At 37.0% G+C, this 22,391-nt stretch overlaps 1 protein-coding gene across 1 annotated transcript; it reads right to left on the bottom strand.

Moving 5' to 3' along the window:
• Positions 1 to 963: 963 nt before the first annotated feature.
• LOC109185098 (putative disease resistance protein RGA3) lies at positions 964 to 4,518 on the bottom strand. Its single transcript, XM_019335096.1, has 3 exons — positions 4,500 to 4,518; positions 2,255 to 4,253; positions 964 to 2,113 (listed from the first exon to the last, which is right to left on the bottom strand). Exons 2-3 carry the CDS (start codon positions 4,191 to 4,193, stop codon positions 1,206 to 1,208), a joined length of 2,847 nt encoding a protein of 948 aa, XP_019190641.1. The 5' UTR covers positions 4,194 to 4,253; positions 4,500 to 4,518; the 3' UTR covers positions 964 to 1,205.
• Positions 4,519 to 22,391: the final 17,873 nt, after the last annotated feature.

The raw sequence follows: 22,391 nt of genomic DNA, 5'->3' as shown, positions 1-22,391 counted from the left end.
GGAATTATGCATTTGAAAGGCAGGAAAAGATACACTTGAAGCATCAATCCAACGTAATGGTTATTGCTAAACACACACAAAAAAAAAAAGTGATAATAAACCCTTCAAAAGGCCAAAATTACAGTAAATATTAAGCACACTAAAATACAGAGGGTTATGCACTTGAAGATTAAATATAGGTACACTTGAAGGCACAATAATATGTACTCGAAGGCACAAAATTATGCACTAGAAGACACAGTAACGCACACGGAAAAGAACAACAATGTGCACTTAGAGACAATAGTATAAACTCGAATAGAATAAATTATACACTCATCAATACAAAAGAATGCACTTGAGGACAAATAATGATGCACCCAAAGAAAAAAATATGCACTTAACGCTCTGGGCTCAGTGTAACTAATATTATACCCTAACAAAATAATTTATCACAATAACACAACAACTAAAAATATAAGACCATAAAAATAAAACCAAAACTACTTAAAAACATATGGAAATTACGGTTTTATAATTCTCACACCAATATAGATCTTTTATGATGATTTATTTCTTTCTGCAAATTCTTTACAAACAATTTTACCCCACTAAAGAACAATTTACTTGAATCAGCTAGTTGGCCCTGCATGATCATGCACTATTATCCCTTAAAAGAGATCGGGAGCTCAAAACTTTATCTCGAATGAAACCACCACTTTGCACCTTAATTGGATTGATCCAATTACAAATTTCTTGTAGTGCATGCATACATTAGTAGCCCTAAGCACAAGCTTAAACATGTCCAAGGATACCTTGCTCAAGTCAATAGTCGCAAATAATATCATAACAACTCCTGAAAACATACATACTAGCTTGATAAATATAAACAGCTTGCAAATCATATTATATTATAGAAAAATTATCAAAACACATTTTAATAATGTATAACAAAAACTCAAAATATATTTAGTTAAAATCTTAACATCAATCCAAATAGATATACAAAGTAGTAGAGATTCAAAGTGTAAAAGAGATAAACTTGATAGTTTTTGCTCAAATGATCTTAATTGGTCGGACTGTTAACTTAGTAACCATAAGATTACAAGTAGGTACGACTCCCATCTAGTGGGACCGGAGCGGCGGCCTTACCCGGAAGCACGATGATGTCACCATTTTGACACCTGATCAGCATGTGGATCGGAGTGTCACATATTCCACTTGATCTATTCAACTTTGAGACTCGGACAGTTTACGATCTTCAAAGACTCCAGCCTACTTAAGAGGTGATGTGGCACTGTCTTAAGTTCCCTGCAATAGTTTAGTTCCAACTCCTTGATGCATGGCATTATTATTATTGTTGCTTCTTGTTTGAAGTCTTCCCACTCCTCCCACTCCGAACAATATGAGAAGATCAATTTCTTCAGCTTTGGAAAAGCAACACCACCTACTTGTGCTACTCCCAAAAACTCACTCCCTACATATCTTAGCTCTTTCATTTCCGCTATCAAAAGAGTCTCCAGAGAAGGCAGTTTGCCTAATGGAGGCAAAGATGAACAATTTTCGCACCCCCAGATTTGAAGAATCCGTAGATTATCAAGGGACAGTGTAATCCAGGAAGGGAAGTGGGTTCCTCTGTACCCAAGAAGTTCCAAGATTTGCAGTTCTGGAGGTGGTTTCAGAGCCTCCATCACATCTACTCCCACATCGACTGATCCCGGACTAAAATCCAAACACAATTTTTTGATGTGCTTCTTGTTTCTCAATTCTGCTTTCTCTGCTTCCTCCACATCTGCTGCGTTATTCAGATCGCACAAAACAATAATTGACAGCTCCCCTTTGAGTTGGTTCAGCTTCTCCATGTATCCCAACTTACTTGACTCTTTCCCCACCTTAAACTCACTTAAACTACAAAGCTGAGTTAGCTTTGCGATACCTTGGGGCATCATCTCCAGCCTTTCGGTGCTTCTGATGTTAAGGTGTCTCAAGTTTATCAAATTGCCAATCCCTTTGGGTAGCCTGGAAAGACCTTCACATCCCTCAAGATCTAAAGTTTCCAAGTTCTCCAAAGAACAAATTGTATCGGGCAACTTCTCTACTTTACTCCAACTTAAATTAATGTACCTTAGCTGACTCAAATCTCCAATCTTATGAGGTAGTCTAGAAAATCGCTTACATCCACTAAGATCTAAAGTTTGCAAGTTCTCCAAAAAACAAATTGTATTAGGTAACTTCTCTACTTTGCTCAAACTTAAATTAATGTACCTTAACTGATGCAAATTTCCAATCCCTTCGGGCAACCTAGAAAAATCATTACATCTAAGATGTAAAGTTTGCAAGTTATATAAAGAACAAATTTCATCCGGTAACTCCTCTACATCGCTCCTACTTAAATCAATGTACCTTAGATGAAGCAAATTTCCTATCTTCTTTGGGAGTTTTTGCAACTCACATTCATGCAATCTTAATACTCTCATAGATTTCAGACCATTGAACAAACCAGGAGTAAGTTGTTCGGGAGAAAGGCATTCAGCAAAAAAACTGCGAAGTTTTCCAATATCATAAATGGAAGTGAGATTTATATTCCTACCAGTGTTCTGCCATGACAGATGACGAAGATTTTTAATCCCGACCTTATCCTTGTGCTGGTCAATACTGTAGCATTCATTTCTGGTAAGAAAATGGGCAAAATCATGCACTATGTCATGCATTTTGCAAGATATGATAATGTTGGAATCCATCTCATCTTTCTTCAAATCTTGGAAGAAAGAGCGCATTGCTAAACCCTCAAATAACTCCCTGCCTTTTGATTCCATGGTCACATAACCTTGTGCCATCCAAATTCTGATGAGCTCATCTACCTCTATTTCATAATCTTTGGGAAAGACAGCACAGTATGAGAAACATTGCTTCATATTTGGGGTCAAATCATTGTAGCTTAGATACAAATGAGGGAAGAGGTCTGTTACCACTTCCTCCAACTCCCAAACTTTATTGTCTAAAACATTTTGCCAATCATCTTTAGTGTGTTTGAAACATAGCAGGCTTCCCATGACCTTAGCAGCAAGGGGCAATCCTTTGCACTTTTGAGCAATTTTCTGACCAATATCTTTCAGTTTCTCACGATCCTCTTCCCTTCTTCTGGAAAATGCTATCCTGCTAAGCAACAACCAAGCTTCTGAGTCAGATATTAGATCCAACTGATGCAGATACACACTTCCCATCATTGTAGCAACCCTCTCACTCCTAGAGGTCACCAAGATTCTACTCCCGGGGAGTCCATACTTGAGAGAGTTCTTCAATGGCTCCCACTTTGCATACTGCTCTGTCCACACATCATCCATCACAAGTAGGAACCTTTTCCCAGACAAAGTGCTTTGGATCTTTTCCAGTAACAGTTGGAGTTGGGAAAGATCCGTGGAGCTTTTAGTGGTTGACTCAACAATGGCTTTTGCAATCTTGATCTGGTCAAAAGGGTTGGAAACACAAATCCACACCCTTTCATCAAAATGAGTCTTGATCTGTTCATCCCCAAAGACTAGTAGAGCAAGGGTAGTTTTCCCTATTCCTCCCGTTCCCACTATGGAAATCACAGGGGGACCATTTTCATTTCTTGCTTCTTCTTCTCCAGAATTCTCCACTAACTTGCCTATTAAAGCACTGGCATCGGATTTCCTACCTTGAGTCTCTGAAGCATCCACATCAAACGCAGTGGTGACTCGCATCAATTCTTGATGATCAGAGTGTGATGATGCTGCAGAAGTGTGTGTTATTGATGCATAATCAAATTTGAACTGATCTTTCTCTTTCGTAATCCGATCAAGTGTTGAATCAAGCTCCTTTATTTTCTTGGCGATGTCTCGATGCATAGCAAACCTATGGAAACGCGAAGGCAGGAAAGAGCTGCGACTAAACTTTCTACCACTTACCTTTTGGCTCTCGATCTGTTGTCTCAGAGTTCTGGTTCTCCACTCGTCCAGAACATCGTCCACTTGGTAGGAGAAGTCTTGGATATTTTCGATCCAGAGCTTGATGCCCTTTTCCTTAAAGCTTCTCTTCTCTGCATCATCCAATACCTCCCTAATTTCCTCGAGCTTTGATGAGAGGTTTGCGATCTCCTTCTCCACACCCAAAGCTCTTTTTAGCTCATGGGCTTGGTGCTTCAGTATGTTGATCAGCTCTTCTACAACACTGGAGATGAGAGCGTCGGCCATGGTGGTTGACTCTGTAGTTGAAACGTACTTTGAGAGATGATAAGGTTTGCTAATTGATTAATTTGGTTTGAAAATTTGATTATTAACTTATATATATATATACCACCATTGACTCAGTAGCCACCATTCTCCGATGAGGACTACTCTGTGAGTATGGGACCTAAGAGAAGGAAAGATTTGAATGCTTGATGGGATGGGACATTGGGACAAACGTCCCCAAGAATTAAAATATAAAAAATAAAAAATATGCGAGATTTCTTACCGTGCACTAAACTGCATAGCGCACACTTTAAGACATGAAGAATTGAAGAGTAAGCTGGCATCAAAAAAAATAATCTTTGCAATATTTTGATACCGAGTATTATTTAGGGAAAAGGATCAAATAAGTTCATGTATTAATATTGATTGTTTATCTAACACAATTAATTAAATATGATCCATCAAAACTATTATACTCCAATTATTTTTTATCTAGAATTTTTAGTTAATTATTAACAAGTAACTCATCTAATTGCTTATATGGAAAAATAAATTAAAAACAAAATTCTGACATGTTATTTATATGGATGCTTTGGATGATTTCTACCCTGGCCTATTTCATTACAAAATGATTGTACACTATTCTTATTATTATATCATGGCCGACTTTGCTTGATTATTGGCTAAACTAGAATTATTACTTTGTCATTTTGTTGGAGATGATGTATAAATGCTTCTTACTGCATGAAAATCATTCAAATAAATTGTTACACCATTGATCATTTAAATATGTAAGCAATTAAATCATTTTATTATAGAAAAACTATTGTAAGAGGTTGTTACAGAGGTAGAACATTTAATTAGGTCAACCTAAGTTCTTTTAAAATGTTTTGTAAAGTCAAATCTCATACATTGTATCATAAAATATAATACATTCATTAGTAAGGTTGAAACAATGTATAGAGGTGAATAATGCCAATAAATGCTAAATAAAATTTGGGGCAGGATCATAATTTTATGTGTAGTTTGATAGTAACTTTATGTGTAGGCCGGGGTACGGTGTATAAATGTTAACACATAAGTAATATTAATAACAAATTTTAACATGTAATATTAATAAGAGTTAATTACCAAAATGGACCTTCAACTATAGTAAAAGTACCGACTTGGTCCTCGACTTTTTTTCTTGACCGATTCAGTCATCAACTATTCAATTTTTGAACCATATGATCCTCCATCTATTTGGGTGTTAGATGACTGTTTGTTTTGAGGGCAAAATAGGACTTTTGCTATAATCTAGGGAGCAAAACGGTAATTAACTCACAAAACATTTTAATGTTTCAAAATTGACTGAGGAAAAAGTTGCTGCAGTTCAACGAAACAACAGACTTTACCAAGAACTGGTTAGGCCTTTATGTTCTGTAGTCTCTTCTTGTTTCAAATATTTGAAAATTTCCTTCACTCTTAGGCAGTTTTAACATTTAACAATAAGTAAAGGACAGAAACACTGAAGTGATTCTACTCTCTACTATTTGGTGTAGTTTTTTCTTGGCATTTTGCTTGCAATGGGTTTAACTAGGTGTACATGCAGGAACTGTTGAAGTGCGACATCCACAAAAGTCACAGTGGTGGCGTTTCATTCATGTTTGTCATCATTATCGGCTTGGTTGGTGTAATTTTAGGTTACATTGTGAAGAAATGAGTACTTAAAAAGGCAGGTTGGGCACATCTTTCACTCCCTCAATGTGTTGATCCTACATTGTTGCTTGCCCCTTACAGAAATTTGGGGCACGTGGAATGAAAAAGAATTCTTGAAACTGTACTGTTAGCTCAAATTAAACTGTAGTGGGTTAGAGAAATTTACTTAGCTAGGGTTCATAATTCTATTTTCTCACTCTTTATTTTTTGCAGAATAATAAGATGGCTGGAAGATGATGAAGAGTACCTGAAAGCAGCTTCCCTTCCAAGAATTGAGTTTCTAATATTTGAGATGTCGCGTAAGTGGAAGAAACGAAGTTTTGATAGTGAAAACGTCCCTCTAGTATCCAATCGTAGCTCTTCATTTCATTCATGGTTTATGTTCTTGTTTAATTTGCAGCTGTTAATGACATCGACACCAGCGGCATCCACGCCCTGGAAGAGCTGCACAGTAGCCTACAGAAAAGTAATGTTCAGGTAACTAACCATCAGTGCATGAGATAGAAAAAACGGATATCGATCGAGTTAAAATTTTGATTCTGTTGTTATTCATCAACATATATACAGCTTGTTCTGGCAAATCCAGGAAGAGTGGTGATTGACAAGCTTCATGCATCCAAATTTACCAACCTCATTGGCGAGGAGTTTGAGGACAAAATCTTCCTAAGAGTAGCAAATGCAGTGCTGTTAGGAATATAGCGGAAGCGAAGAATTGAAAATTGAGAATTATAGAAGTTGAATAATAGGGAAAGTATATTAAAAGACAAAATTATTAGGAATAAAGGAAAATATATATATTATCACTAGAAAGTGATTACAAGAGTAAATATATATATATATGTATGTCAACGTGGGGACAAAAGAAAGAGAAAGAATTCAATATTGATGTAAGAATGAGCAATCTACAAAGCAAAACAATACTGCCTATTTATACACTCAAAAGAAGAGAAAAAAAAGGGGGATGCAAAGGATGAGAGCTAAACACGGAAGAATCGTGTAGGAACATGAAGCCATATTGCAAGAGACACAGTCTTCATAGATTTGAGACATAAAAATATTATTTTCTAACAATCTCCACCTTGGATCAAATTCAATGTAGGAATTAACAACTGGAACAACCAACTAAATTCAAGCATTGTTTGAACTTAGTAATAAGTAGAGGCTTGGTGAGCATATCTGCTGGATTCTCCAATGTATGAATCTTCTGAACGGTTATATCTCCTGCAGTTATAACATCTTGAATAAAATGGTATCTGACATCAATGTGTTTGGTTTTGGCATGATGTGTATCATTCTTGGTGAGATGGATTGCACTTTGACTATCTGAGAACACAACGGTCTGACCTTGTGAAACACCAAGTTCCATAACCAAACCTCGTAGCCAAGTAGCTTCTTTGACACCCTCTGTGGCTGCAATATATTCCGCCTCAATCGTAGATAACGCATCAATAGACTGAAGCGTAGCTTTCCAACTGATAGCACAATTACAAAGAGTGAAAATATAACCGGAAAGCGATCGACGTCTGTCAAGATCACCACCATAATCAGAATCTACAAAGCCCACAATGTCAGTAGATGCAGAAGAATTTCGATCAAAAACCAAGCCCAAAGACGAAGTACCCTTTAGGTACCGTAGAATCCATTTAACGGCGTTCCAATGTTCCTTACCAGGGTTATGCATGTAACGACTCACAACACATACAACATGAGCCAAATCAGGTCTGGTGCATACCATAGCATACATAAGACTTCCAACAGCACTAGAGTAAGGAACTTTTGACATATAAGCCACATCAACATCAGACTTAGGGCATGAACCGGAGGGTACCTTAAAATGTGCACCAAGTGGAGTAGACACAGGTTTACAATTGGACATATTGAATCGATCAAGAACCTTCTCAACATACTTTTTCTGGGATAGATAAAGTTTACCCGCTTGACGATCCCTGTGTATCTCCATGCCAATAATCTTCTTTGCTGCACCAAGGTCTTTCATCTCAAACTCATTGCTTAGTTGAGACTTCAAGTTATCAACCAGAGACATATCAGGGGAAGCAATGAGCATATCATCAACATAAAGAAGCAAATAGACAAAGACCCATTAGAAAATTCTTTCAAATAGACACAGCTATCATACTGGCTTCTTGAGAATCCTTGCCCCAACATACACGCATCAAACCGCTTATACCATTGCCTTGGAGCTTGCTTTAGCCCATAAAGGGATTTTTGTAGACGGCAGACACAATGTTCCTTCCCAGGAACTTAAATCCCTCAGGTTGGTACATGTAAAGTTCTTCATCAAGCTCTCTATGTAGGAAAGCAGTCTTTACATCAAGTTGCTCCAACTCCAAATCAAAAAGAGCAAGAAAAGCAAGTAGAACACGTATAGAAGTATGACGAACAACTGGAGAAAAGATCTCGTTAAAGTCAATACCTTCACGTTGATCAAAACCTCGAACAACTAACCGTGCCTTCCACTGTGCTTTCTCAACCCCAGGAATGCCTTCTTTCTTTTTGTAAATCCATTTACAGCTCAATGGGTGTTTACCTTTCGGCAACTCTACCAACTCCCAAGTCTCATTCTTATGGAGACTTTCCATCTCTTCTTGCATAGCAACCAACCACTTAGACGAGTTGGCACAGGAAATAGCCTCAGAATAGTAGGATGGATCACCATCAACCTCCTGTGCAACTGAAAGAGCATAAGCAACCAAGTGGGTTTCATCATCACTAGCATACCTAGCAGGTTTTTTAATTGTCCTCCCAGGCCGATCTTGAGCAATAGAGTACTCTCGTTGTGCCTCGACGAGAGGTGCGGTACTTGTAGATGCATCATTTTTAGTATTACTATCAACAGTAGTAACACTATCATTAGGCCTGAACTCAAACTCCACCTTCTCACCAGTACTCTGTGTCTCACCTATACTGGGAACTTTTCCAGAAGAAAGTAGTGCATTTTCATCAAAAGTGATATCTCGACTCAGAATGATTTTCTGAGAATCAGGAGATCACCATAGGCGATACCCTTTTGACTCAGAAGCATAACCAAGGAAAATGCATTTGACAGCTCTCAGGTTTAATTTACCCGTACTGGAATGAGAATATGCAAGACATCCAAAAACTCTTAAAACAAAGTAGTCAACAGGATTACCTGACCAAACTTCCTCTGGAATTTTGAAATCAAGGGATGAATGTGGAGATCTATTCACCAAATAGCAAGCAGTAGAAACGGCTTCGGCCCAAAAATCACGTAGTTTCCATAACCCAGCATTAGAGAGCATACAACGAGCTCTTTCCAATAGTGTCTTGTTTAAACGTTCGGCAACACCATTTTGCTGGGGTTTACCAGGCAAGGTCTTGTGCCTGGCGATTCCATTTGTCGCACAGAAGTCATTGAAATCTGACTCACAGAACTCCAAGCCATTGTCTGTCCTGAGCTTCTCGACTTTTTTCCTTATCTGAGTCTCAACAAGTATTTTCCACTTTTTGAAAATAGGAAAATCCTGATTTTTGTGTTTCAAGAAATAGACCCAGACCTTACGGGAAAAGTCATCAATAATAGACATGAAATATCTACAGCCTCCCATAGACTGGAATTTAGTCAGTCCCCATAAATCGGAATGTATATACTCCAATACATCTTTGGTATGGTGTGTAGCAGTAGAGAAACTAACCCTCTTTTGTTTCTCAAAAACACAATGCTCACAAAATTTTAATTTACCCGTACCTGAATCACCAAGGAGACCTTTCTTGCTTAGGAGATGCATGCCTTTCTCACTCATATGCCCCAGACGCATATGCCATAGTTGAGTGAGATCTGCATCAGACATCGATGAGGATACCGCTACTGAACCTGTCACAGTACTGCCATGCAACACGTACAAGCTTCCAGATCGAGAAGCTTTCACGAGAACAAGAGAGCCTTTTATGACTTTCAGAACTCCACCTTCAGCTATGTACTTGCACCCCAGAGATTCCAAGGTGCCCAAGGATATCAGATTGCGTTTCAAATCAGGAATATACCGAACATTGGTAAGAGTCCTGACAACATTATCATGAGTTTTAATCTGAACACTTCCAATTCCACTAACCTTGCATTGGGTATCATTACCCATCAAGACAACTCCACCATCAACCGGTTCCAGAGAGACAAACCAGTCTTTGTGAGGACACATGTGGAATGTACAACCAGAGTCCAGAATCCACTCAGTTTTGCTCCGTTTGTCACCGAAGCTAACAGATAACATAACATCGCCCTCTGAATCACTTTCAACAACACTAGCTTCAGCAGACTTCTTTTCTCTCTCTTGCTTGTTTTTCAACTTGAAGCATTCAGTCACATCGTGACCCTGCTTCTTGCAGTACTTACAGGATTTGTTGGACTTATCCTTTGGACTTGGATCTAGATTTTTTATTGCTACTCTCTGTTTCAAGTGAACGACCCCTTACAGTCAAGCCTTCACCTTTGTCCTCAAACTTAATTTCAAAGTCAAACTTTTCTTTGGACAACAGGTTTGACTTAACATTGTCAAAAGTAAGGGTATCACTACTATTACCATACAGCATAATTTCTTTGAAATGCTTGTACGATTTAGGGAGAGAGACAAGCAATAAAACATCATGATCCTCATCTTCAATTACGACATCAATATTCTCCAAGTCCAATAAAATAGAATTAAATTCATCTAAGTGAGATTTAATAGAAGTACCTTCTGTCATACGGATTGTGTACAGGCGCTCCTTCAGGCGCAGCTTGTTCGCCAGAGATTTGACCATATAAAGCGACTCCAGCTCGGACCATAAATCTGATAGTTCATTATTTGATAGTATATATAAAATAATATACTTTCAGTACTCAAATAATGTACCTTCAAAAAATGTACTTTATGTACACAAATAATGTAGTTTTAGTATATTAAAGATTACCTTATATTCATGGTCCACACAGCTATGTGGACTATAGTCCACACAATAATTTGCCGTGGTCACAAGTGTGGATCTCTTGCCATCTTGGCTGGAGTTACCCCTAATGATTGTGTAACCACAAGGTCACGAGATTGAATCCTTTCCCCTTTGGTTTGAGCCGGTCAACTATAGGTAACCTAAGTTGGTTTACTTCTTTATGGTCCTTTGCCTGCTAGAATTACAAGGCATAGTTTACTCACGCTCAAAAGGTTTCCATCGTCGTCGAAAAAAAAACACCGGTTACAAAGTTAATTTCGGTAAAAAGCGATTACGAAGTTAATTGAAATTGGATCCTACAGATATTTGTACCACAAAATGACTACTCAAAATGCTATCTAGTAGTTAGCCAATATTTCCAACATATATTTACCCCCAACTAATAATTTAAATTGTTAATGAAGATCCATTGTATTTATGTGTAAAACTATCTTATGTGAGAAAAATATTAAATATGTAATACTTGTTAGAAAAATATAAAATTTTTTATTGGTCGACAAGTATTAAATTTTCACTATTTCGATTTATTCAAGAAGCAAGTTATATATATGTATTCTATTATCTGTTTATACATACTTTCTCAACCTGTTGAAGCACAAAGAGTCAACACTGCCTCCACTAAGACTCGATCTCATGACCTCTCATATAGAAGAGTCACTACATGTCATCTGAGCACAAGGTGCTTGCTAGGAATAAATTGTAATAGATTTTGATATGCCATATTGTGAATCGTAGATCCCCAATTTTATTTTGGTTAGACTAGTCGAGTCATAGACCAAGAAAGGGAAAAATAAATTCATTAGTTGAGGAAATGGATGAAGAAGATATAAAGCCTAAAATCAAGAATTTGCCTAGTGAAAATGGCAAACAAAAGAGGAAGATGTATGCATATGAAAATATGTATACAAGTTATGAAGACTATCATCCGAAGAAGAAATCTCTCAAATATCCAAGAAGAAATCTCTCAAGAAATCAAGAAAAAATCCCTCAAGAAATCCCGAAGAAGAAAGAACGTGACTTGAACTTTGCATGAAGCTATCTTGAAGATCAAGCATCTATAGAAAGAAAGGAGTACACTAAGTGAAACAAGATGATAACCAAAAGGTTGTACGGACGAGTTGGAAGAAGCTTGAAATATTATATGCAAGGTCACAAGTTCAAATCTCATATCCCACATATTTTAAAGAAGCCAAGTTTAAATCCATCAGATGAAGTATGGGCGATGGTTTGGCCGAAGGGAAGCAATTTGCAAAGTCAAATGGGATGATTCCAAGTTGACTATGGGATGATCTTTCTTCAAAATTGATATAGGGATACAATTTGAAGGGATCTCACCTTGGGGCAAAAGTTTCAATTTTATGTGCTTCATCCCAAATCAAGTAAGGGATGAGATTTCAATTGAAAAATTAAGGAAGGGATGAGATTTCACTTCCAAATATAGAAAGGGATGAAGTTTACATGGGAATCAATTGAGATTTCACTTCCAAATATAGAAAGAGATGAAGTTTACATGGGAAGAGATTTCCCAAGTCAATTAAGAAGATGAAGTCTGGAAGCAGTAAACAAACCCAGACGTGAAGTACAGAGGAAAGTACAAGAAGAAGTTACAAAAGCAAAAATACTAGTCTAAACTAGTAAGGGATTAAATTGGAGATTATATTTTGAAGATAAAAATCCCAAGAGGCGTGATCTACACCAGATGAAGATTTATGGGACACCATTTTTGCGAGAACTTCTACCTCAACTTGCAGAGAATCTCTGACATATCTGCAACGTTATCTTATCCTCTGAAAAAGCTATACATCTAGATGAAATTAAAAAATGAGAACGTTTCTTTCCAACGGACGGATTCTCATTACCAGCTATAAATAGATGAAGATTGAAGCAGAGGAAAGCAGAAGCAAGAACGCAATAGAGCAAGAACAGAGCTAAACAGAGCATACAAAATTCAAAGAAAGCTTTCCATCTCAAGAGCTTAAATTGATATTCTTTGTGAGATAAACACTCAGAGTGATACAGAGCTTACAAAAGAAATATCCAAGAGTGTTAGAATCTTCATCAACTACAAGAGACTGAGCGCATCATCGAAGATCATCTACAGAGTCTCAAAGTTGGAAGCAAGGCAAAACTTGTTTTGGAGCAAAACAAGGGAAAGGAGGAAAGTAACACGGAGTTGTGAAATACTGGATTGTCACACGGAGTTGTGAGATCCGAAGTAGCAGTGTCGAAGGACATTGGGCGTGATTAGTGCGGGCTTTGTGATCAAAGCACTAGATCACGGGATACGTTTCTACCGGATCGTAGAAGACGGGGGGAAAGTAACGCGGAGTCGTGAAATCCTAGGAAAGTAACGCGGCAACGTGAAACCCGAAGCAGCAGTGTTGGTGACACTGGGCGTGATTAGTGTGGGCTTGGTGATCAAAGCACTAGATCACGGAATTCATTGTATCTTAGAACCAAGAAGTGGTGGATATAGTGAATTGCTCTTGGAGATAAGAGCAAGTGGAGTAGGAGGATTACACCACCTCGCGAACCACTATAAATTGTCTTGTGTTCTTTACTGCTTTCTTCACTTACTGCTCTTGCTTGTGTTCTCACGAGAATAATCTTGACACAATCTACACACACACCGAATCGTTTATTTATTTCCGCTGTGCACCATACTCTAACAATCTAGTTAAGAGTTTTGGTTTATCTCTGGCTTAGCAATTGTGGTGCTGTGCTAAAAAGTTTGAAAGTCTATTCACCCCCCCTCTAGACTTTCACCTTACCTCTTTTGGGACCAACAATTGGTATCAGAGCAGGCTGCCTATCTGAGTCAATCTCTTTCGAACTGATACCAACAATTGGTATCAGAGCAGGCTGTCTATTTGGGTCAACCTTGTTTCTGACTGCTAGGCAGATCCATTTTACCCAGTGTTTGTAATTGGATTATTGTCTCTCGTATCCACCGAGAAGATGAATAAAGATTTAGCTCAAAATCTATTATTCTCGCTTGATAAATTTGATGATTGGAAAGTTCGTATGCAGGTTCATCTATCAGCTTTACACGATGAAATGTGGGAAGTTATCTCTAACGGCCCGATCGAAATATTGAAAGTAAATACAGCTTTTCTTCTATCTCCGGATGCTCAACAATTCATACCAAAGCCAAAATCGGAATGGACATCGGATGATAGAAAGAGGAACAATCTTGACAACATTGCCAAAGATATTCTGTTCAAAGCCATTGATGATACACTATTCCCAAAAGTGCGAAAATGTAGAAGTGCAAAAGAATTTTGGGATACTCTCATCAAGATCGGAGAAGGAGATGAACAAGAAAAAGATAACAAGCTCACTATTGCTATGAAGAAGTTCGAGGACTTCAAAATGCTCTCAAATGAATCCATTGTTGATATGGAAGCTCGAATGATCAAAATCCTTGGAGAAATTAATGACCTTGGCAAAAATATTAGCCAAAAGGAAATTAATCTCAAAGTTCTACGAGGCTTACCATCTACATGGGATATGAAGGTTACGGCTATGCGAGATCTAAGAATATTGTCAACCGACAAATTATTTAGTGATCTCAAAGCATATGAATTCGAAATGAAGGCCAAAGATGATGATGTTCATGAAATTCGAAATCCAGCTCTAAGGGCCGAACAACCATCAACCTCCAGGTCAGTAGATAATATTGATTTTATAACTGACGAACAATTTGCTCTTTTTGTTAAAAAATTCAAAAGGTTCATGCGAAAAGGAGACAACAAAAATTCTGCTCGTGGAAAATATGTCTCTCGCACAACACAAGAAGAGAAAGTCGAAGAAAACAACAATTTATGCTACAATTGCCGCAAACCCGGACATTTCAAAATAAATTGTCCGTATCCAATTGTTAGCAAGTATCAAGGCATAAATGTTGAATCTACACCGAATAAACCCGAAAGCAAAGATCGAAGGTTCAAGCGCGACAAAAGAAAAGCTCTCGTTAGCAATGAACCAAATGAAAATGATGAGTCGAATGGATTGTCATCAAGTGATGAAAGCTCAAGTTCGGAAGATGACACAGCTCTATAATGGGCATATTTTACACTTTTATTTTATGTACATCTTTATAATAATTTTGCATTAGTTATTTATAATTATTTAATAATTATTTTATTTTAGAGTTTAATATGAAATTAGTTAAATAAGTGGTTCCTAATAATATTTAGTTAAATATTTTATTTTATAAATAACTAACGCAAAATTGATTTGCAATTAGTCCTAATAATTATTTTATTTTATAGTTTAATATGCAATTAGTTAAATAAGTGTTTCCTTTACTTTAATATAAAACATTGATTGTCTAAATTCCTAGTTTCTTACAAAGATGACAAACACATTATGTTTCTTTTCGTACAGGATGACAGGTGAAGCGGAAGACTTCGTCAGCTTCAGCGCAAACGTCGGCTTTGTTGATCGAATTATGGAAGACTTTATCAAAGGACGCAATAATAGGAAAATTTAATGGTTGAAAATAATTAGGGAGATGTATAAATAGTAGAAGAATTTTCTTGTTGAACGTTCATTCTTCCCTCCTCTATAGTATTCGTTAAAGTTGTTATCAATGTCCATTTGTGGCTAATTTCTAGTTGGTTTAGTGAATTGAAGCCCCGGAGTTCATAACGCTGTAAGGTTATTTATTTAACTTTATTATATATATGTTTTTATGCATTTTGAGTATTAAATATTCTTCTAAATTATTTGAATAGTTGTATCATTTAATTGCTAGGGAGGCATACTAGTTATTTATTTGATATAATTATTTGCTATATTAGATAATGTTGTGCTACAAATTATTCTAATATTCAGTAGCAACTGAGGTTAATTATTGACAGCTTAGTGATAATTGGTCTCGGGTAGAATATTTTCCTAAATTAAATGCAACCGCTTGTGCTTGTGTTATTTAGTTTGTCAGTTTTCCTAGTTCCTATTGCTGCTACTAAATTAAATCTATAGCGCTTGTCTTAGATTATTTAGTAGTTAGGGGTAATTAAACCGCTTGTGCTTTATTTACCTACAACTAAGGGAAAACAGAAATGAAACAATTTCACGACAAATATTCAATTGCATATTAATTACTTTATTAATCAATGATCAGTGTTGAATTCTGGTGGTGGATCTTTACTAACCAAGGTCTCCTATTATAAGTGTTTTCGATATATTATTTTCACTGCTTTATTCGTTCAATTAAATTTCTTGTTTATTTAAATTCTCTTTTGTTTTATCTTTACTCTCGATATATTCCAAACCCCCCTACCTTTAATTTGAGCACAAAAGTTAAACTAGTTACTCCTCGTGGGATCGATCCTTACTCCCGCTACTACGTTTATAAGGTTTTAATTTAGAAGCCTACGACAGCTCACCACTCTAATATGCAAATCAATTGAGTTGAGTTCAAGTGAAGAGTGCTTTATGGCTCTTGGAGCAGAGGAAGAAGAGGTAACATCTAATTCTTTCAATTCTGTTAATTCCTCTTTTTCTCGTGAATCTATTGGCAGTCTAATGCGAGATTGTCAAGAGATTATGCTCACTCATCCTCAACTCAAGGAGCACAATAATATTCTAATTCTTGAAAAAGAAGAGATGAATAAAAAATTGCAAGATGCTTTACTTGAAGCGAGTAACTTGAAGAGTGAAAATATTCAACTTCAAGAAGAGTGTAAAGCAAGAGAGGTTAGAGAACATAACCTTCGGGCTACCATTGCTACATTTACTAACTCGTCCAAAATTATGGACAAAATGGTAAACATGCAAAAGCCATCAGGAGATAGAACCAGAATTGGTTATGACTCCACATGTTCTCAAACCCCTCCGAAACTGACTAATCTTACTACTCCTTTAACTAATAAAGTGCAAGTGGTAAAATTTGTTAAGAGTCAGTATAGCACAATGAGACAAGGACTTGGCTATCATGAGAAAGCAAAGTTGAATGTTGAAAGGCCGAAACAGTTCAATACTACGGCAAAGCAACAAAAATTCTTCAAGCAAAGATATGTCAAAGAGTCAAGTGCAAAACGAATTTTTAGAAAAGAGGGAAGCTTTTCTAGAAATAGAGATGGAAGATTTTATTCCACTCAAAAGGATTGGTTGTGTAAATCTTGTTTTAATGCTTCTTATAGACCAAAGCAACAATCCTCTTCCCAGGTGCCTAAGTTTAAAAATGTTTTTCAAAACCCGGCGCCAAAAGTGTTTTCAAAAGTTAATTATGATTATCGTGTTTCGAATGGTTACAAACCGCCTTATCTTAATTCAATAGGATCTAGGTGGGTTTGGTTACCAAAAATTACTAACAGCAAAGGACCCAAGCTAGTATGGGTACCTAAAACCAACTAATCTTTTTTGTAGGATGTTTGGTACATCGACAGTGGTTGCTCATGCCACATGACTAGAAATAAATCATGTCTAGTGAATTTCAAGAAAATCGATGGACCAAAAGTTATATTTGGAGGAAATCAAAATTATGGAACCACAAAAGGAGTTGGTACAATTGAAAGAAATGGTTTGAAGATCGAAGATGTTTCATTTGTTGAAGGCCTAAAATTCAATTTGTTGAGCACTAGTCAATTTTGTGATAAAGGCTATCTTGTGGAATTTTCCAAAGATAATTGCCTAATAAAAAATGAGCTCTCAAATGAAGTTGTGCTCACTGGAAAAAGGCGAAAGAATATGTATGTTGTTGATTGGAGCACAAGCAAAGATTCCGTATGCTTAATGGCCAGAAATTCGAATGAAGCAAATTGGGAATGGCACAGAAAGCTCAACCATTTAAACTTCAAGACTATCAATCAGCTTGCAAAGAAAAATCTAGTTGAAGGACTACCAAGTATTATCTTCAAGAAGGACCAAGTGTGTGATGCATGCCAACGTGGAAAGCAAATAAAATCATCATTCAAGTCTAAGACGCACGAATCAACATCAAGACCGCTAAGCTTGCTACACATGGACTTATTTGGACCGGTTGATCCAATAAGTGTAAGTGATGAAGGAATTTTTCTAGAATATTCGACTACCAGCAAAGCATTCAGAGTGTTGAACAAAAGAACAATGGTGGTTGAAGAATTCATACACGTGGTATTTGATGAAAAATCACACGTCAATATTGATGCTTTGGACGAAAATGGCGAAAATATTGAACAAAATGGTAACAAGTGTCATATTGATTTTTGTGATACTGATGAGACGTGTGAAGAAAATATTTTGCAGGGAATGGATGAGTTGGAAATTAATTCTCTAGAAAATCCCATCTCTCATCCAGTAAGAAATGAAGTGCGGGATGCAATTGGTATTGAAATTGCAAATCAACCCAGGGATGCAGTTGAAGTGGAAATTGCAAATCAGCCCCTGGATGCAATTACTGGAGAAGTTGGAAATTTACAAAATGAAGCAGAAATTCGAAACAGTGCTACCTCTTCTCAACCAGTGAATCCACCCAGCACCATGCACCCTTTTGAACCAGACTTAAGATATATGGCTCAAAAATCACCCACCAGAATTAGTGATCGGAAATGTTCGAGATGGCGTGAAAACAAGATCATCTACCATGGAAGCATTGTTCACATGTTATTTATCTCAGATTAAACCAAAAGAAGTGGACGAAGCTCTAAATGATCCAAGTTAGATTGACGCCATGCAAGAGGAACTCGATCAATTCAAAAGAAATGATGTTTGGGAACTTGTTCCAAGACCAATGAATCACAATGTTGTAGGAACTAAATGGGTCTTCCGGAACAAAGCAAACGAAGAAGGCGTGATTGTTAGGAATAAAGCAAGGCTCGTTGCAAAAGGATACTCTCAAGAAGAAGGAATAGATTTTGATGAAACCTTTGCACCGGTAGCCAGACTCGAAGCTATAAGGATTTTCCTAGCCTACGCCTCACACAAAGATTTCACCGTTTATTAAATGGACGTGAAAAGCGCATTCTTGAATGGTTTACTCGAAGACGAAGTTTATGTCGAACAACCCCCAGGTTTTGAGGTAAAAGGCGAAGGTGATAAAGTCTACAAACTTAAAAAGGCATTGTATGGGTTGAAACAAGCACCTAGAGCTTGGTATGATACCTTGTCAATGTTCTTGATAAGCTGTGGATTCACCAAAGGCCTTGTTGACAAAACTCTCTTTAGAATTCAAGATGGTGATCATATTTATTAGTGCAAATATATGTTGATGATATTATTTTTGGAAGCACTAACAATTCTTTGTGTGAGAAATTTTCGAAGCTTATGCAGAATAAATTCGAAATGAGCATGATGGGTGAATTGAATTATTTCTTGGGCTTACAAGTCAAACAATTGAAGGAAGGAATATTCATCAACCAAGCAAAATACACCCGCGACTTGATAAAGAAGTTTGGCCTTGATGGAAAATCATCGATTAAAGTTCCAATGAGTACATCAATAAGGCTAGACAAAGACGAAGATGGAAAAGATGTCGAACAAACGAAGTATAGAGGAATGATTGGTTCACTACTATACCTCACTGCAAGCAGGCCGGACATTTCTTATGCTGTGGGAGTGTGTGCAAGATTCCAAGCTAATCCAAAAGAAAGCCACCTCACCGCAACAAAGAAAATCATAAGATACTTGAAGGGCACAATCAATGTTGGATTGTGGTATCCTAAAGGTACAGGTTTTACGCTAACTGGTTTTTCATATGCGGATTTTGCAGGTTGCAAAATAGACAGAAAAAGCACCTCCGGAACGTGTCAATTCTTGGGAGGGAGGCTTGTTTCTTGGTTCAGCAAAAAGCAAAATTCCATCGCAACTAGTACCGCCGAGGCCGAATACATTGCTGCAGGAAGTTGTTGTGCTCAAATTTTGTGGATGAAGCAATAATTGAAGGATTATGGAGTGAATTGTGACGATGTTAGCATATTTTGTGACAATACAAGTGCAATCGCCATCACTCACAATCCGGTGCTTCACTCAAGAACCAAACATATCGACATACGACATCATTTCATAAGGGATCATGTTGAAAAGAAAGATCTAAAAATCGAGTATATCCCTACGGAGAACCAAGTTGCAGATATTCTCACGAAGCCTTTATGCGAAACGAGATTTTCTACTTTAAGGCATGAATTGGGAATGTTGGAAATGAGCTATGTATCACTAAATTTAATTTCTTGATCTAATATGATACATATGCTCATATTATGTGTTCTACGTGTTTATATGCTTTTATATGTTTTACGTGTTAGCATATTTCTATGTGCTTAATTTCTACGTAAACTAATTTGCTAAATGTGTTAAGTTTTCAATTATGAATTTGCATGTAGTGTTCAACGTGATTTTATATACCATGCAAATTAATTTGACAAAATGTGCAATTTTTTAATCTAATTTGTTTTTGAATTGCATGTTTTGATCGTTACTTGGACCGCAAGTTATGTTCATGTTTGTGTTAATTTGTTTGCATGAACAATCTATTTGCATAATATGATTTATAATCTGGTTTATAATTTGCATATGTGATAATTTCTTTTTTTTAATTTTTACTAGTTTCTAAATAATTGCTTATGTGTTTAAGAAATTTGTTTACATATATGTTTTAGTATCTACCGTATGCATGTATGTATTTTCTTGGTAATTTAATTAAAATTTGGTTAGTTACCAAAATTTGTGCTTATTTTAATTGAGAGTTACCGTGTATATGCATGATTATATATGGATGTGTTTTAATTGCTAATTATTTAGAATTCCATATATGTTTCGAAAATTGCATGTGAGATATACGAATATGTGTGTGATTTATGTGATCATATTTATGTGGAATTATGTGTTTAATCTGATGTGTACGTGTTTTTGAGAAGAAAAAGGAAGAGATCAGATTGGATTGAAACCTCCTCCCTCTAAACCTCTACCCATAAAACCCAATCCCATTAAAACTCCCCATCTCTCAAAAACCCACACCCCTTAAACTTCTACCCATAATTAATCCCACAAAATCTGACCCTCTCTCTCACAAAATCAGATTCCCTTTCTCGTAAAATCTCCTCCCATATCCGTACTCTCTCTCAAATCTTCAAGAATAACCAGAGGTGTCCATTCATAATCTTCTTACTCTATACACCTTACGTATATAGGGTACCTAAGAGACTGTGAAGCATTTAATGCTATTGTCTGATAATGATAACCCTCTTCTCTTTCCTAGTAACACCTTAATCAAAAGACACCTCCACCCCTAAAAGTGTCTTGTCACCACACCTATTCTAAGGGTCTCAATTGAGATTTCTATCTGAGATTTATACCTCTTCTCAAATCCTTCTTAAACCATACGAAACCCTTCGTATTCCTCTCAAACGAAAATTTCCAGTTCTATCAAGATCAGAAATCTCTCTCTCTCAAGCTCTCAATCTCACCGGCGAACACCATGTCTGGAACCAAAGCCATGCAACCCAAAAATCTGCTTATTCTACAACAACAATTGATTGATGGGATGATGCTCAATCCGGAGTTCTTCGTGATTGGAGCAGTCGACAAGGAAATAGCAAAGAAGATTCTCAATGCTTTGAAGGATTGTGGACTATATGACTTCTTCACCTACAAATATGCTGGAGCTTTTGAAATAGATGTGACCGAGTTCTATCTTCATGCTACTGTGAAGGACAACGTGATTCATTCTAAGTTTAGAAGAACAGATGTTCAAATTTCTGAAAAAAACATCAAGGATTGCTTCAAATTCCCTGATTCAGAGTTGATGCCAGAAACTCATTACTATGATGTTCAATCTTTCTGGGATGAAATTCGTGGTCCAAAAGCACCTATAGCTCATGGCTTGACCGGACCAAAGAACGTGTTGAAACCGGAGTATGATATGCTTATTGAGATGATGTACAAAATCCTTGACAACAAACTTGGAAGTGTGGACGATCTATCTGGAACTTCCGTGAGTCTAATGAACGAAATCATGCAAGGAATAACTTTCAACTGGGCTAAGTGCATCTTCAATCGCCTATTATTCTTTGTAAACAATGCAAAACCTCATGGAAGACCACTTGAAGGAAATCACTTTCTTCATAAAGTTGGGTACGGACTTATTGTTGGAGAAATTCTAAGAAAGAAGAATGTGCCTCTTAGAAGACATAAAAGTGTTGGAATTTACAGAACACTTTTCAGAAAATTTGGACCCGACTATGGCAAGAAATCAAATCGAAAGAAAGGATCTGAAGGAGGTGGTTCTACAAGCACACCACAAAGCTCTCGAAGAAGGAACAGTAGAACCGTATCGGCAGCGAGTGCACATATGGGTTCTAGCAATCCAAGCAACAGAGATCAAGAAGCCGTAAGCTCGGCTCTAGCACTTATTCCATCTCAAGAAGTGGCAGAATCTGAAGCTCATGAAGTAGACATACCCGTGATGCCAGCTGAAGAAGATGCCACCCAAATGGAGTTTGCAGGAGTTGAAGTGCAAGTTTCAAATGACTTGCAAAGGAGAATCTCGAGTCAATCAGCAGTTGAAACTAATGTTGAACCCATCGTGTTCGACTCAACACAAACCCGAGATGATCCAGAACTGATGGAGGAATTAAA

The sequence above is a fragment of the Ipomoea nil genome, unplaced genomic scaffold (genome assembly GCF_001879475.1).
Source record: "Ipomoea nil cultivar Tokyo-kokei standard unplaced genomic scaffold, Asagao_1.1 scaffold1310, whole genome shotgun sequence".
Taxonomy (NCBI): Eukaryota; Viridiplantae; Streptophyta; class Magnoliopsida; order Solanales; family Convolvulaceae; genus Ipomoea; species Ipomoea nil.
This window is presented reverse-complemented; position numbering and strand designations above follow the sequence as displayed.

What these genes read in the sequence shown, in the direction of transcription:
- LOC109185098 (XM_019335096.1), bottom strand. Translation starts at nt 4,193, where the DNA reads ATGGCCGACGCTCTCATCTCCAGTGTTGTAGAAGAGCTGATCAACATA. An exon ending in CGAAGGGATTGGAAATTTGC is followed by an intron (nt 2,114 to 2,254) that starts ATCAGTTAAGGT and finishes TTGGAGATTTGA; the next exon opens with GTCAGCTAAGGTACATTAAT.